The 13,448-nt window shown below is 37.4% G+C and overlaps 1 protein-coding gene across 2 annotated transcripts in view; it reads left to right on the top strand.

Annotated features, from left to right (window-relative positions):
* Gpr63 (G protein-coupled receptor 63) overlaps positions 1–13,199 on the top strand; it is a 46,337-nt gene extending 33,138 nt beyond the window's left edge. For both annotated transcript variants that reach the window (XM_005377788.2, XM_013510888.1), the window contains exon 2: positions 7,770–13,199. In XM_005377788.2, the coding sequence (XP_005377845.1) occupies positions 7,920–9,179 (1,260 nt within the window). In that variant the 5' untranslated portion in view covers positions 7,770–7,919 and the 3' untranslated portion in view covers positions 9,180–13,199. The remainder of the gene's footprint in view (positions 1–7,769) is intronic.
* Positions 13,200–13,448: the final 249 nt, after the last annotated feature.

Below are 13,448 nucleotides of genomic sequence, written 5' to 3'. Positions count from 1 at the left end.
AGGTGGCGGAGCAGCTTTCGTAGCAGTGTAGACCTGTTTCTGAGTCTTCTCTTATTACTGTAGTTATCCTCACACCTGCCAGCTTTTCAAATTACATGGTAAGTGGGTCAGAATAACGTATCAAAGTGAGGTGCATATTGCCTCCAAAATCTAAAAAAAAGTTTTTATCGAATTCTGTGCCTCATGTTTTAGAGGTAAGGTAAACCAGCTATTACTTTGGAAAGGAAATCTCAACATATTACTAGATCCCTAGAAATCTTAGAAAGATGGCATGCTTTTGAATTATTACAGAAATCTTTTCCCACCCTGTGGCATACATGTATCTTACCAAGATATATAAGGTGGTTTCTACTTACTGTTCAGTCAGCATGTAGTGGACAGCATGACATTCTGTGAAATGGAGGGTCAGTCAGGAGCCTTGTGCACTCCATGATGTCAATGCACGGCATAGCCGACAGAGTCCTGAGTAATAGAGTACCAGTAAAAGCAAACAATTTTAGATAGTATTTGGTAACATATAGAAAAAGGCAGAATTTAACAGATCAATAGCTGTGTGCCATATGCCAAGGAATATGTTGGTTTGCTCTAGCTATAAACCCATATCAAAGATGGCATCTGCATTCCTCCAAATCTGTCTTTGTTCTACACGATCAGATAGACAAATTGAATGCAGAGGTGGGTTGGAATGATCTTCATTCTTCAAGTCCTTGGTGGTGATCCTAATCTTTTTAGTCTCTGTAGGAATGAAATGTTGCTTCTGTTTTACTATTTTTATTGGTGGAAGTAGTCCTACAGGTTTCCACTTTACCTTTCCTACCATTATAGTTCATAATCCATAGATAAGGCAACTGGTGAGGGAATCTGGTCTGTTTCAGGTCTGTGTTTCAGAATTGGAAGACAAGTATGGCATGAGTTCTGGTATGACTGAGAGTTGGATTTGAGCCCAAACTTTATTCCTCTTTATTTGTTTACATATCCATTCTGAATGGTGGAACACATACTATTTTGGGTCTTCAGGAATGAATGAATGTTAATACATAGCCATATCCAACATCTCCAGAAATTCTGATTATTTCCCGGGAAGGACAGGAGGAAAAAAGGCATGAGTCCAAAACAAAAATGGAGTTAATAGATGGACCATTTAAAATGTAATACTATTAGGTATAAAATGTATCTAGTGGACTTGGTGAAGACAAATGGATGGTTGTTTTGAAAAACGATAATGACTATATTATTAATTCTAGGAATCCCAAAATTTGTACAAGAAATTAAAGTAATCTACTATAGGCTTATCTCTAAATACGCAATATACATATATACATTAATGCAAATTCTAACTTCTGGTGTAACTAAAAATTTTCAAATAAAATCTTTGGTAGTACAAAGGAAAGAGAAAGTTGGGAAGGGGGATTGCAGTTAACCCCCTGTCTATTGTAGGAAATTAGGTGTTAATATACAATTAATAAACTAAAATTGGCAATTTTCTTTTTTTAATATGTAAAGACTGCAGTAAAACCTTTGTTTGTGAGCATAATTTGTTGTGGAAGCATGCTTGTAATCCAGAGCACTTGCATATCCAAGCAAATTTTCCCATAAGGAATAATGGAAACTCAGATGACTAGTTCCACAACCCAGTATTCATATAAAATGATTATAATACTGTAGTATGATACTAAATAATAACTAAAATACAAAGATGTAAAGAAAGATGCATTTACCTGCACTTATCTTTGAATGCCTTTGTGGTTCGTGTGAGGGAACGAAGGGGAGGGTTATTGTGTAGGACAGCTGTCAGGATCACTATTGAAATCACCTCTGTCTGTTGGCTCAATGAAATCTTTTTCTTTTTTGTGAACTATAACAAGGAGCCGGCCCAGTAACACTTTGCTTTTTTCAAACCCTTTTGAGGATTTTGCAGAAATTTGGCATTTTATTGTCATTAAACAGACTCATTGCTCACCCTGGTATAGCCTTATTTGGGTGGTGCTTTTCTACAAAACATTCACTGTTGCCCACATTTTACACTTCCCTCTAGTCTCATTTGAAGTGAGGGCTTCCTCTATTTTTTTCTTCTCTTTCTTGTCAAATGAGATGTCCTTCATGAGCTCTTGCTGCTGGGAGATGATCACGCATAATCCCACAGAGTGGGCAGAGAGGAAGAGAGAGAGAGTGGGAGGGAGAAGGAGAATTGGTTCAGCTGTCTTCGTGTGATCTTTGGCATCCCTTACTAGTATTGTGAGACATCACTCGTTTATCAAGTTAAAATTTATTAGAAATGTTTGTTCATCTTGCAGAACACTCATAGAAAAACCTTTTTAATGGTTTGTATCTAAATGTCTCCCCAGAGCCTCATGCATCCATAGGTGGGGCTTTTGGGAGGTGGCTGGATTATGCTTGTGTGATACGGATTAAGGATGTGAGACTGGATTGGTCCACTGCCTGTTTTAGCATATATAGGGTTAAAAATATCCCTTAGTTATTGTGGGCTAATCATGTCCCTGATTTCCTGAACGAATGTACTGCGAAAGCTAAATAAAAGGAGGCAAATGGAATGATTTCAGGGCTCCAGGAGGAACAAAGCCCTCTAACAGAATTTGAGATTCTCTTAGGGCTAAGACCAAGACCTTCTCTGGGTGGCCTATATTTATTTGGTTATCAAAAGAAGGGAGGGGAGTACTCAAGAAGGGCAGAACCACTCAAGGACTTCTCTAAGTAAGGTATTAAGTTAATCCACCCAGAAGTGAGATGCCTGAGGCTATAGTCTTTCTCTAGTTGAGATCTGATCCAGGTGTCCTTGGCTGTGATCTTCTTTTATCCTTTGAGGTTTTCCAGCTTCATCTGCCATTACAGGTTTTAGTAGGGATTAATGACTCACAGAAGTTCACTCACTATGAGTCCGCCACCCATTTCCAGACAAGGAGCCTAAGCCTTGGACAGATTCACAAGTGAACATGAAAAGCCAGTTAATTAAATCCTGCTTGGGGCTGCTTCATAGTGGTCTACATCAAGCATAGTTCTTGGGGTGGATAATGGGAAGGCCCACGCTGAGTGTAGGTGGCACCAACCAATAGGCTTGTAACCTAGATGGAATAAAAGGAGAATGGGAGGCTCTGTGCTGCTGCTTCTGCCTACCATGCCTTCTTCCATGCCCTCTGCCATGCTGCCTTGCCTTAGAGCTGACTATGCTCTGAAACCTCTACAAACTGTGAGCTAAAATATAAACCTTTTTGCCTTTAACTTGTGGGTATCCAGTATTTTGTTCTAGCAATGAGGAAGTAACTAAGACAACTTTCAACTAATTAAAAATGAGTACTTTTAAAAGCAGGAAAGTTTATCATTTTAAAACTTATTTGATTATTTAAAATTATGTGTATATATCATAAGTAATGTTAAAATGAATAAATAAACATCCCTGATCTCATAAGACATAGCACAAAGGAGTTTAATTTTCCAAGTATTTCTTGGACTGTGACAACACATAGTAGCCATAGAAGAAAATAAGATTAATAAAAATCAATCTGTTCCTTGTAGGGAAGTATAATCTAAAGCACTGTAGTAGCAGAAAGAACTGAGAGGGGAGAGGACTTGCAGAGTACTACAACCTCCACTGCCTGTTCTGGCCACTATAGTCCCCATAATGACATTCTTGCTTACTGCAAACAGAAAACACTTGACTTAATATCGTTAATCTGATAAATCCTTATGTTGTTTCTGTGGATACTATAAGAGACAAAGTATAAATCCAATGACTTCTGCCATATATGAATTTTATGTTGCTTATTTATGTGCTGCGTATCTATACATATGCAAGTGAATGTATGAACATATATACACACCTCAAGCATAATGTTAAATTTTTCCTGGAAAATGTAGTAAGCATTTCCAGCAAATGGCATGTAAAAGCTAGTCTAGATTAGACTTAACGTCAGGACTGTTATATAATCAACCTAAGCTAATTGTTTCTGCCCTCATGCTGCTATTCCATTTCCTTTGGAAATATAAATTTTAAGTATAAAGCTTTTATTTAGTCTTGCATATAATTCAAAGATACATCATATCATAATGGTGTTTGAAGAGAAGTATCATGAGGAAAGAATTTTCTAAAGTAGCTACGATGAGCTTTGAAAAGCACTACTTTGGTCACTACACTTCTCAGTAAAAAAAAGAGGTAAAGAAGTTACAGTCCAGTGAAGTAAAAGGGCAAGGAGTACAGAGCACCCTACAGTGACAAGGGCAAAGGGGTTATTCTGTTTGTGCATGCTATCGTCCCTGATATGCGTTCCATTTCTTTTCTTTAATATTAAGCTACAAAATTGCTTTTGCGTAAACCTTTCATAAATTTTATTTTTGAGAAATCAAACACTGAGACACTGAAACTATTTAGAAGCTCTGTGTTGAAGGCTGGGTTTCACAGGGTTGGGTTTCTGTTGTACAGGGTGACTAGGCATAAAGCTGGCACTTTTCTTGGGGTACCATCAAATGTTACTATCTAGTCTTTGCTCTAATGCGGTTTAGTTACTTGACTAGTGAACTCTTCAGTCTCCTGCATGGGCAGCAGGTGCCTGATCTCTGACAGTCTGGGAAGAGGATGGAGAATGAGCTAGGTTCTGACAATGAATGTTTGTACATACACTCAATCTCACTGTTGTCAGCCCTGCTCTGTTACTTTTGAGTTTGGTGCTTATCAGGTTTAGTTGTGCCATAGATGTGGGCTTCTTAAATGGATCAGTGTATTTTCATGCGATGACTCGGAAAGGAGACCTAGGTGTGGAGTGGGTCCTGGTGGCCCAGATTTTGAGTAGTTCCTCTTTTTAACTTCCCCATGCTTCCTGTGGTGACTGGTGCACAGAGCTTCTCTAAGGGGCTACAGGATGTTTCAGTTTCCTCAGAGCATGTTTTGCTGGAAGTATTGAGTATAAATTATTTTCTTTTGGATATCTAGATTATTTCTGGTATTTTGCTACTGTTAATCACACTGCTATAATTCTGGATATGAATGAATCGCTGTAGTAAGATAGCTTTAACTCTTTTGGAACAATACTCAGGAGAAATATAGCTGTGTCATGTAGAATGTCTACTTTTAGTTCTTTTTGAAGCGTCTGCATACCGATTTTCATAATGGTTTTACTAGTTTGCATTCCTAGCAGCACTGCAGAAGGGCACCATTTTTCTCCACACCCTGTCAGCATTTGTTGTTTTTGTGTCCTCGATGATAGCCATTGTTACTGGAGCAAGATGGACTCTCAGAGTTGTTTGCATTTGCATTTCTCTTATGGGCAAGGGCAAGATGCGGAACATTTTTTCATGTACTTCATTACCATTTGTACTTTTTTCAAGAAGTATCTATTCATTTCCTTTGCCCATTTTTTTTTGATTAGGTCATTTGTGGGCTCTATTTTGTTCTTTATCTAGTCTAGATATTAGTCTCTATCAGAGGAGCCTCTGGCAAAATTTTTTTCTCATTCTGCAAGTTCTCTTTTTACTCTGTTGATTGTTTTCTTTGCTATGCAGAGCTTTTTGGCTTAATATAATCCTATTTGTTGATTCTTGGTGTTCTTGTGCAGTTGGAGTTCTGTCATAAAGTGCTTGTATATGTCTGTGTCTTCAAGTGTTTTCTCTGTTGTATCTTTCGGTTTACAGCCATGTCGCTTTGAATGCACCCAGTCTTGTCTATTGTGTCTTTCAGCAGGTTTGGTGTTTCTGTTTTTGTATTCAGTTTTTTGATCCATTTTTATTTTATCTTAGTGACAGGGTAGGAGATATGGCTCTATATTCATCCCTCCTGATTGTTCGGTAGACACTGTTAAGTGTTTGGTTTTAGTTCCCTGGTTATTAGCCACTTTTTTAAACATTGGATGGTAAAGGTGCATGACGCTGTTTTTAAACACAATTTTAAATAAATGTTTTAACACAATTGGTCAAACTTACTTTTAGCAGTTACAGTAGGATTAAGATACCATTTGTCTATTTTTCTCTGGAGGCAGACTTGTATTGAGGCTGATTTATGTAGTAAGCATAGTGTTTATTTTATTTTTTTATTTTTTTATTTTTGGTTTTTTCTCTGGTACCGGGAACCGAACTCATGACCTTGCGCTTGCCAGGCAGGCGCTTTTGCCACTGAGCTAAATCCCCAGCCCCCATAGTGTTTATTTTTAATAACATGTATCTTATGTATTTCTAAAGAGACTGGTATGATCATGGTGGAAAGCCTTTTAGTGTCTATGCTCTCTCCCCTCTGGCCCCTTTGTGCTTATAAAGTTTGAGAACCACTTGCTTAGTGAGGCATCTTATGCAGGTATGATCACATTTCCAAAGGATTGTGTGAGGATCGATAAAATCCAATAGGATAAAGAAGCTGTAAAATGAAAAGTAGTAAAATTGAAATTTTGTATAAATAAATCACCTATTTTCATAAAGGTAGAGATATAAATGGAGAGAGATGTAAATACGGTAGACAGCCTGTGATCTGGCTACACTGCTGAATCTTGAAGCTCACAAATGATCTCCCCATATAGCAAGAAACAAAAAGGTGAAATTTTGGCCATTACCCGAAAAGTTAATGACAGATTGTGAGAACACTGTTGTTTTAAATTACTGTGTATTTACCTTTTTAGTCTCTTAAGAATTGAAGGAATCTACGCAGAAATATAGAAAGTCCTTTGTAAAGATGTCACCTCTCTAGTGAAGACTTGCAGAAGAACTCATATCACAAAATGGGTTGGTAAGATAGTAGATTAAGAAAGTCCTTTACATAAAACTTGAGGGCTGCAGAAATTCATAAGAAGTTGGAGGTAAGAATACATGAAAGAAGATAAACTTTTGGGGACAAGACACATTTTTGTAAGTTTTCTGGAAGAGATTCTTCACACTTGAATATTTTTCTAGCCATCTTCTTTACCAACCCCAACTTTATTATCTGGTTAACATGTTCTGTCAAATTGTTAATATAAGCTGAAGTTTCAGGGGAAGAAATAGAGAAGACAGAATTGTACATATCAGAAAAGAAAGGATGAAAATGAATGGGCTCGGGAGACAAGAGAGAGTGTGAGAAGAGAAGAGAGCTTTAGAAAAAGAATGTTTGCAAATATGAGCAACCCGTTTTCTTCTTCTCCTAAGTGACTTTTCCAGGATGATTGATCTGGGAACTTTTGAGAGAAACATAAGAAAATAAAGGAAAGGAGGGAGAAAGAAGGAAGAGAGGAAGGAATGAATAACAGAGCAAAGGAAGGAAAGGAAGCAAAGGGGAAAGGAAAACAAGAAATATTTTCAGACCTTAACTGGAAATACCCTAGGGTCTACTTATAAGAATGTAGGATGTGGAGTGTGTAATTATCATGTGTTAAACAAGAAGCTGAGTTTAAGGTATTTTTTCAACCAGCTTTGTGCTTATGTAAAAATGGAGTAAGAATGTATATCAAAGAATTATTTAAAAATTAGCAGTTAGGAGAATATGATAATAAAATATGTATTAATAGTGATAGGCACTATACTACTGTATATTTAAAAATGAAAGTTAATAAATCACAGCCTTTATCTTTGGGACAGTAATACATTCTGAGATCCTGTTTTATTTCTTATATGAATGTCATGAAATTTTTGGCATGGTTGACTAAAAGCAAAACAACAGAACAACATTATTTTAGTGCTGACGAGACTGGAGACAAATGTTTTTAATGAGTAAAAGGGATTTTTCATGATCAAAGGTAAGTCTAATGTTATTTATGAAGTTCATTTCTCATTTACCTTTCATGTTTTGGGCTTGTTTTCAGGCATAAGAACTCCTGTGGAAGATGGAACTCCTTGTCCATTTTCCAGAATGTGTTTCCAAGTCCATCCGAGGAACCTGATACTGCTGTTCTGTCTTGAAATGCTTGAAGAACTCCCACATCTCTGCCTGCACCTTCCATCCTCCTGAAACCATGGTCTTCTCACCAGTGTTGACAGCTTCCCATACCGGGGCATCCAACACGACATTTGTAGTCTATGAAAACTCTTACATGAATATGACAGTCCCTCCACCATTCCAGCATTCCAGTATTGGTCCACTACTTAGATATAATTTTGAAACCATGGTTCCCACTGGTTTGAGTTCCTTGACAGTGAATAGCACAGCTGTGTCCCCAACACCAGCAGTTTTTAAGAGCATAAACTTGCCTCTCCAGATCATACTTTCTGCTGTCATGATATTTATTCTATTTGTGTCTTTTCTTGGGAACTTGGTTGTTTGCCTCATGGTTTACCAAAAAGCTGCCATGCGATCTGCAATTAATATTCTCCTTGCCAGCCTGGCTTTTGCAGACATGTTGCTTGCAGTGCTGAACATGCCCTTCGCCCTGGTAACTATTCTTACTACCAGGTGGATTTTTGGGAAATTCTTCTGTAGGCTATCTGCTATGTTTTTCTGGTTGTTTGTGATAGAGGGAGTCACCATCCTGCTTATCATTAGCATTGATAGGTTCCTTATTATTGTCCAGAGGCAGGATAAATTAAACCCATATAGGGCTAAGGTTCTTATTGCAGTTTCTTGGGCAACTTCTTTTTGTATAGCTTTTCCTTTGGCTGTAGGAAACCCTGAGTTACAGATACCTTCCCGAGCCCCCCAGTGTGTGTTTGGGTACACAACCAATCCGGGGTATCAGGCATATGTGATTTTGATTTCCCTCATTTCTTTCTTCATACCTTTCCTGGTGATACTGTACTCATTCATGGGCATACTCAATACCCTTCGACACAATGCCTTGAGGATCCATAGCTACCCGGAAGGTATATGCCTCAGCCAAGCCAGCAAGCTGGGTCTCATGAGTCTGCAGAGACCATTCCAGATGAGCATTGATATGGGCTTTAAAACACGTGCCTTCACCACCATTTTGATTCTCTTTGCTGTTTTCATTGTTTGCTGGGCCCCATTCACCACTTACAGCCTTGTGGCAACATTCAGTGAGCACTTTTACTATAAGCACAACTTTTTTGAGATTAGCACCTGGCTACTCTGGCTCTGCTACCTCAAGTCTGCATTGAACCCACTGATCTACTACTGGAGGATTAAGAAATTCCATGACGCCTGCTTGGAAATGATGCCTAAATCCTTCAAGTTTTTGCCACGGCTCCCTGGTCACACAAGGCGACGAATCCGCCCCAGTGCTGTCTATGTGTGTGGGGAACATCGGACAGTGGTGTGAATATTGGAACTATCTGAAATTTTAGGTGATGATTGTTCTTCACTGAGTTTAAATTTTTTTCACATGGCTTCTTCACTCAAACTTTATTGTTTTTTATAGACTCTGTGTGTGTGTGTGTGTGTGTGTGTGGTATAAAGAATGAAAGATAATTAGTTGTAGACATGTTACCAAGGATACACGATAGGAACATGTTCACAAAAGTTACCTCCAGGGTTCAAGAAAAATCCTTGATTTAGCGTGGGGAGATAGTTCTCTTTGTGTGTTTTGTTGACTGGTTTTATTTTTGTAGCAGGAATCAGGATTCTGCTTTATTGAGCCTGCAGTTACCTTGAATTGTAGGTGTTTCGTATGCTGCTAAGTTGTCTTAGTTGAGCTTATCAATTTTTTTTTTTCCTGGAGCCACTGCTGCTTTTTTTGCCATTACATTGGAGCCAAAACCTTTCATACATCTTAGTTAATAAATATTTACTTTTACTTAAAAAATACCCCAAGGAGGTTAATGACATTTTAAAGGTCATTACTATTTGCTTTGGTGCACTTTAAGAAGCAATGTACACATGAATTCAGTCATATTTTTCTGAATTGTTTTTATACATGAAATAATGCTTCAGGAAGCATGTGCATTGTCATTTCTAGGAATAGTATTTTTAAAACGTTTAGTCTGCATGTACAATTTTAAAAGAATGTAAAATATAAAACTTTCTGAGCACAGTAGCAACTTTTCAGAGCAATAGAGGAAAATCTAAGAGACAGAGCACCCGTGCAAATTTCAGAGAGGAGCACAGCGGACAGGGTTGCCGGTGCGGGTTGTGGCAATTCGCTTTACTTCAGGGTTCTCACCAGTGTAGTAGGGTAAGGAGTAGTACTTAGGAACACCGATTGTGTGCCAGGCACTAGGCATCTCTTTACTCTCCAGGGTGAGATAGACGCCATTTTTCATTTTCAGATGAAGACCGCAAATCTCAGAGGGACTAAAAGTCCTACCCAGGTTTAGTGGTTAGTGGATCCGCACATCTCTGAAATCCTGAGACTGTGCTGTTTCACTGCTGCACAGATGCCTCTTTCAGCTCAGGTGTTTCGTAGTCAAGAGGGAAGGCTGCATATTTTCTAAAAGTTTTACAACTAATACCTTCTTTTTGAAAATAGCTTCATTTTTCATTACCAAAAAGATAGCAAAGTAATACAAAAAATCTGGTGATAGGCCACATGAAATCAGTTATAGCCACCTTTTAGGGTGGAACTTAATCTAAATTATAAAAATAGGTACAAATAAAAATGATGAATGTAAAAATAAAGGAAAAAGGTGATTATTTTTTATTTTTATTTTTTTTGATTTGGAAAACAAGTGACTGACAGTTATTGAGAAATTAAAGATAGGTACATATAGATCTTGCCCTTCCAGGCCTGGAATTTCTCATTGTCCAGCTATGTTCATTATAAATGTTCTGGGCAGAGTAGCATTGTTGCCCCAGTGTTTGCTCCAGCAGAGCTGGAGTTTGTGAGCGTACTCAGAAATGCTTCTTTTGCAAGGGAAGATAAACCCTGATCTGTGCCTAGAGGTAGTTTTAGTATGGAAGCCCTGAGGTTTCAATTTATTTTTCTCTTGATGACTGACTGCTTCCCTGGGTGATTCAAGCCCTTTGGTCAGCTTCTCTGTGACCACTGGCACGCTTCATAAAATAGCCAACAGGGTGGGACTGCAGACTAAGGCCATAAGGGCTGAAAGTGTAGCCTCTGGGCCACATTATGACCTAACTCTGTAATTTATCCATAGATTTATAGCATTTTTCTGAATTTTAGTGCTTTGTGAGCCACTGGAAAAAACGTGTCTGTTTCTTCAGTCATTAAACTAGTGAGCTGGATTGATCTCTAAAGTCTTATTCAACTCTGATGTGCTTTCCTCATGAGAGTATAGAAATTTGAAGATCTCAGCTAACTCGAGCTTTACTCTTTTTTCTGCAGTATTACATCTTTACATTTTATTTCATTTACTGTTTTTAAAAATTCAATGCCTGAAGATTTGTGTCATAGTATCAGGCGTTAGGATGTTGGAAAGTTGTTGACATCAGGGAAGACCTGTGAAACCTTGCTCTTCAGGTAATTTGCAACTGTTTGGGAATTCATTCTCAGGCTAAAGAAGTCTTAGGACTCAAGTACATCATTCAACAATTTGCTTTGGAATCACCTTCAGATGATAGTCACCTACCTCTTTAATTTGTAATTTAGATTAATCACAGGTAAAATGTTCTTCCACGGGGAACTTGTAGGACATAAACACTATTGTAGACTCTAGTATAATGCTGAAGTGTATTTTGCTTGCCATTGTCAATATAAACTGGATCTCAAGTAGATATTAAAAAGGATAGTTGAGGTTCGACTTTGTCAAGAAAGTCAGCACCATCTGCTTTCATCTTGTATATTGATAGATCTTGAAACTCCTTTTGTAGCTTGAGTTGAAACTGAGCTTTGTTTGCTTCGTTCTTGTTTCATGAACAGTTTTAAGTACTTTATGCTGCTGAGTAGGTAGTGCCTCCTTTGCTGAGAGCTCTGGAGTGGCTGCTGGGATGCTCAGTGTTTGTGAAGAAGACCATGCGGGCCTTTGTGAGAATTCAGCACAGCACTGAGCAGTGGTTTTCTTTACACTGGACAATCTTGATCAGACGACAGTTTACACATAATTTTGAACATTTTTATTATGTATACATTTTGTAAACTTTAAAAAAAAAACTATGGTGTACCTTCAAGAAACTTCGGTGCGAAACTGCATGTTGCTTATTCCCCTGTATTTTCTTGAGGGGGAAAAATACCACTACTAAGTATCACTGCTGACTGACATAATCAGAAATTACGCTTTTTTTGTTTTTCCTTCTGGCCACTAAATAAGTAGTATGAAAGATATAATGAAATAGTTTTGGTCAAAAGCGAAAGTCAAGCAAAATCCCAGATAGTCTGTAGTAGTGGTGGTTAAAATTTAGTAAGTGTTTATGTATTCCTTGGGGGATCTGAACAGTGCAAATAATTCTTGGGCCTACAGAGGGTCTGTGGTTGGAGCCAGAAATACACATTCTTATTTTATCAAGCATTTTGCCCGATTCTGGTTCATGTGGTCGCTGGGGCACATTTCCAAAAATCATCTCTAGACAATATATCAGATTAAGCAGTGTCTATTTTATCTCATGATGCTTGTTTTGTGTTGGAAGTTACTGTCTCCTAGTGCATGGATAATGCACATCAGGAGGAAAAACTACATATTGTGTCTAATTGGCTGCCATGTATATTAGTGTGGAGCTTGCGAGTGTTAGCTTTACTTTCTTTCACTGGCAAAAATTCTGATAAACCACACTTCCACAGTAGAACGAAAGGTGTGACTTAGTAATGGAAAGTCCTAACTTTCCGAAGTCTAATTACTCTTACATTTACTTTGTCCTAGAGACATCTCTCTAGGGCATTTCTTGATTGTATGTAATTTCTTGGGGAATGTGAGGCAAATGTAAAGAACTTTCTAATTCTTATTGCTCTGCTTATGCCAGTTGTATTCAATGGAAGCATGAAATAAAATAACCTTTTTAATCTATGTATTTCTGTTGCCAAGAGAGATGTCATTTTTGATCTTCGCTTTTGTTTACATGAAAATATGTATATATCACAGAAAAGTTTTCACTTGCTTGACATTTTGATGTATATCATGATTTTTAGTTTAAGTTTAAAGAACTGCTAGATTCAAATTTATCTTTACAACCGTAGCCCTGCTAAGCTGAAAACTCAGTTTTTATAATAATAAAAATATCAAAGCACATGTTTGTTATTGCAAGTACATGGTAATAATTTCTTAGGTATCTATTGATACTAGTCCTTTATACTTAAAATTAATATATTTTACAATAGTACCTGGCACATATTTTAAAAAGTTTGAATTTTGGGTTATAATCTTTAAATCTCAAAAAGTATGGCTATTTGTGCATATTGTTATAACCAAGAAAAGACCTCCCAATAAGAAAGTGAATAAACGTTGGACATTTCTACAGTGGAGTTTTTTTAAAATGACTTCATCTCATCTTGAAAGTTTGTTATGAATACTACTTTCTGTTAAATTAAAATCTGAATTTAGTTTCAAATGTTGATTCCTTTGGGTCCTTATTTTCAAATTACCTTTCAAGCCTATGTGGATGTAACTATTAACTATATTCTCATAAGTGCTAAGGATGAACTAAAACTTGACAATAGACTATCAATATAAAGAAATAGTTGTAAGAAATTTTGTCTAGGAAA

Source organism: Chinchilla lanigera, unplaced genomic scaffold (genome assembly GCF_000276665.1).
Source record: "Chinchilla lanigera isolate Chin_1 unplaced genomic scaffold, ChiLan1.0 scaffold00010, whole genome shotgun sequence".
NCBI classification, from domain to species: Eukaryota; Metazoa; Chordata; class Mammalia; order Rodentia; family Chinchillidae; genus Chinchilla; species Chinchilla lanigera.
This window is presented reverse-complemented; position numbering and strand designations above follow the sequence as displayed.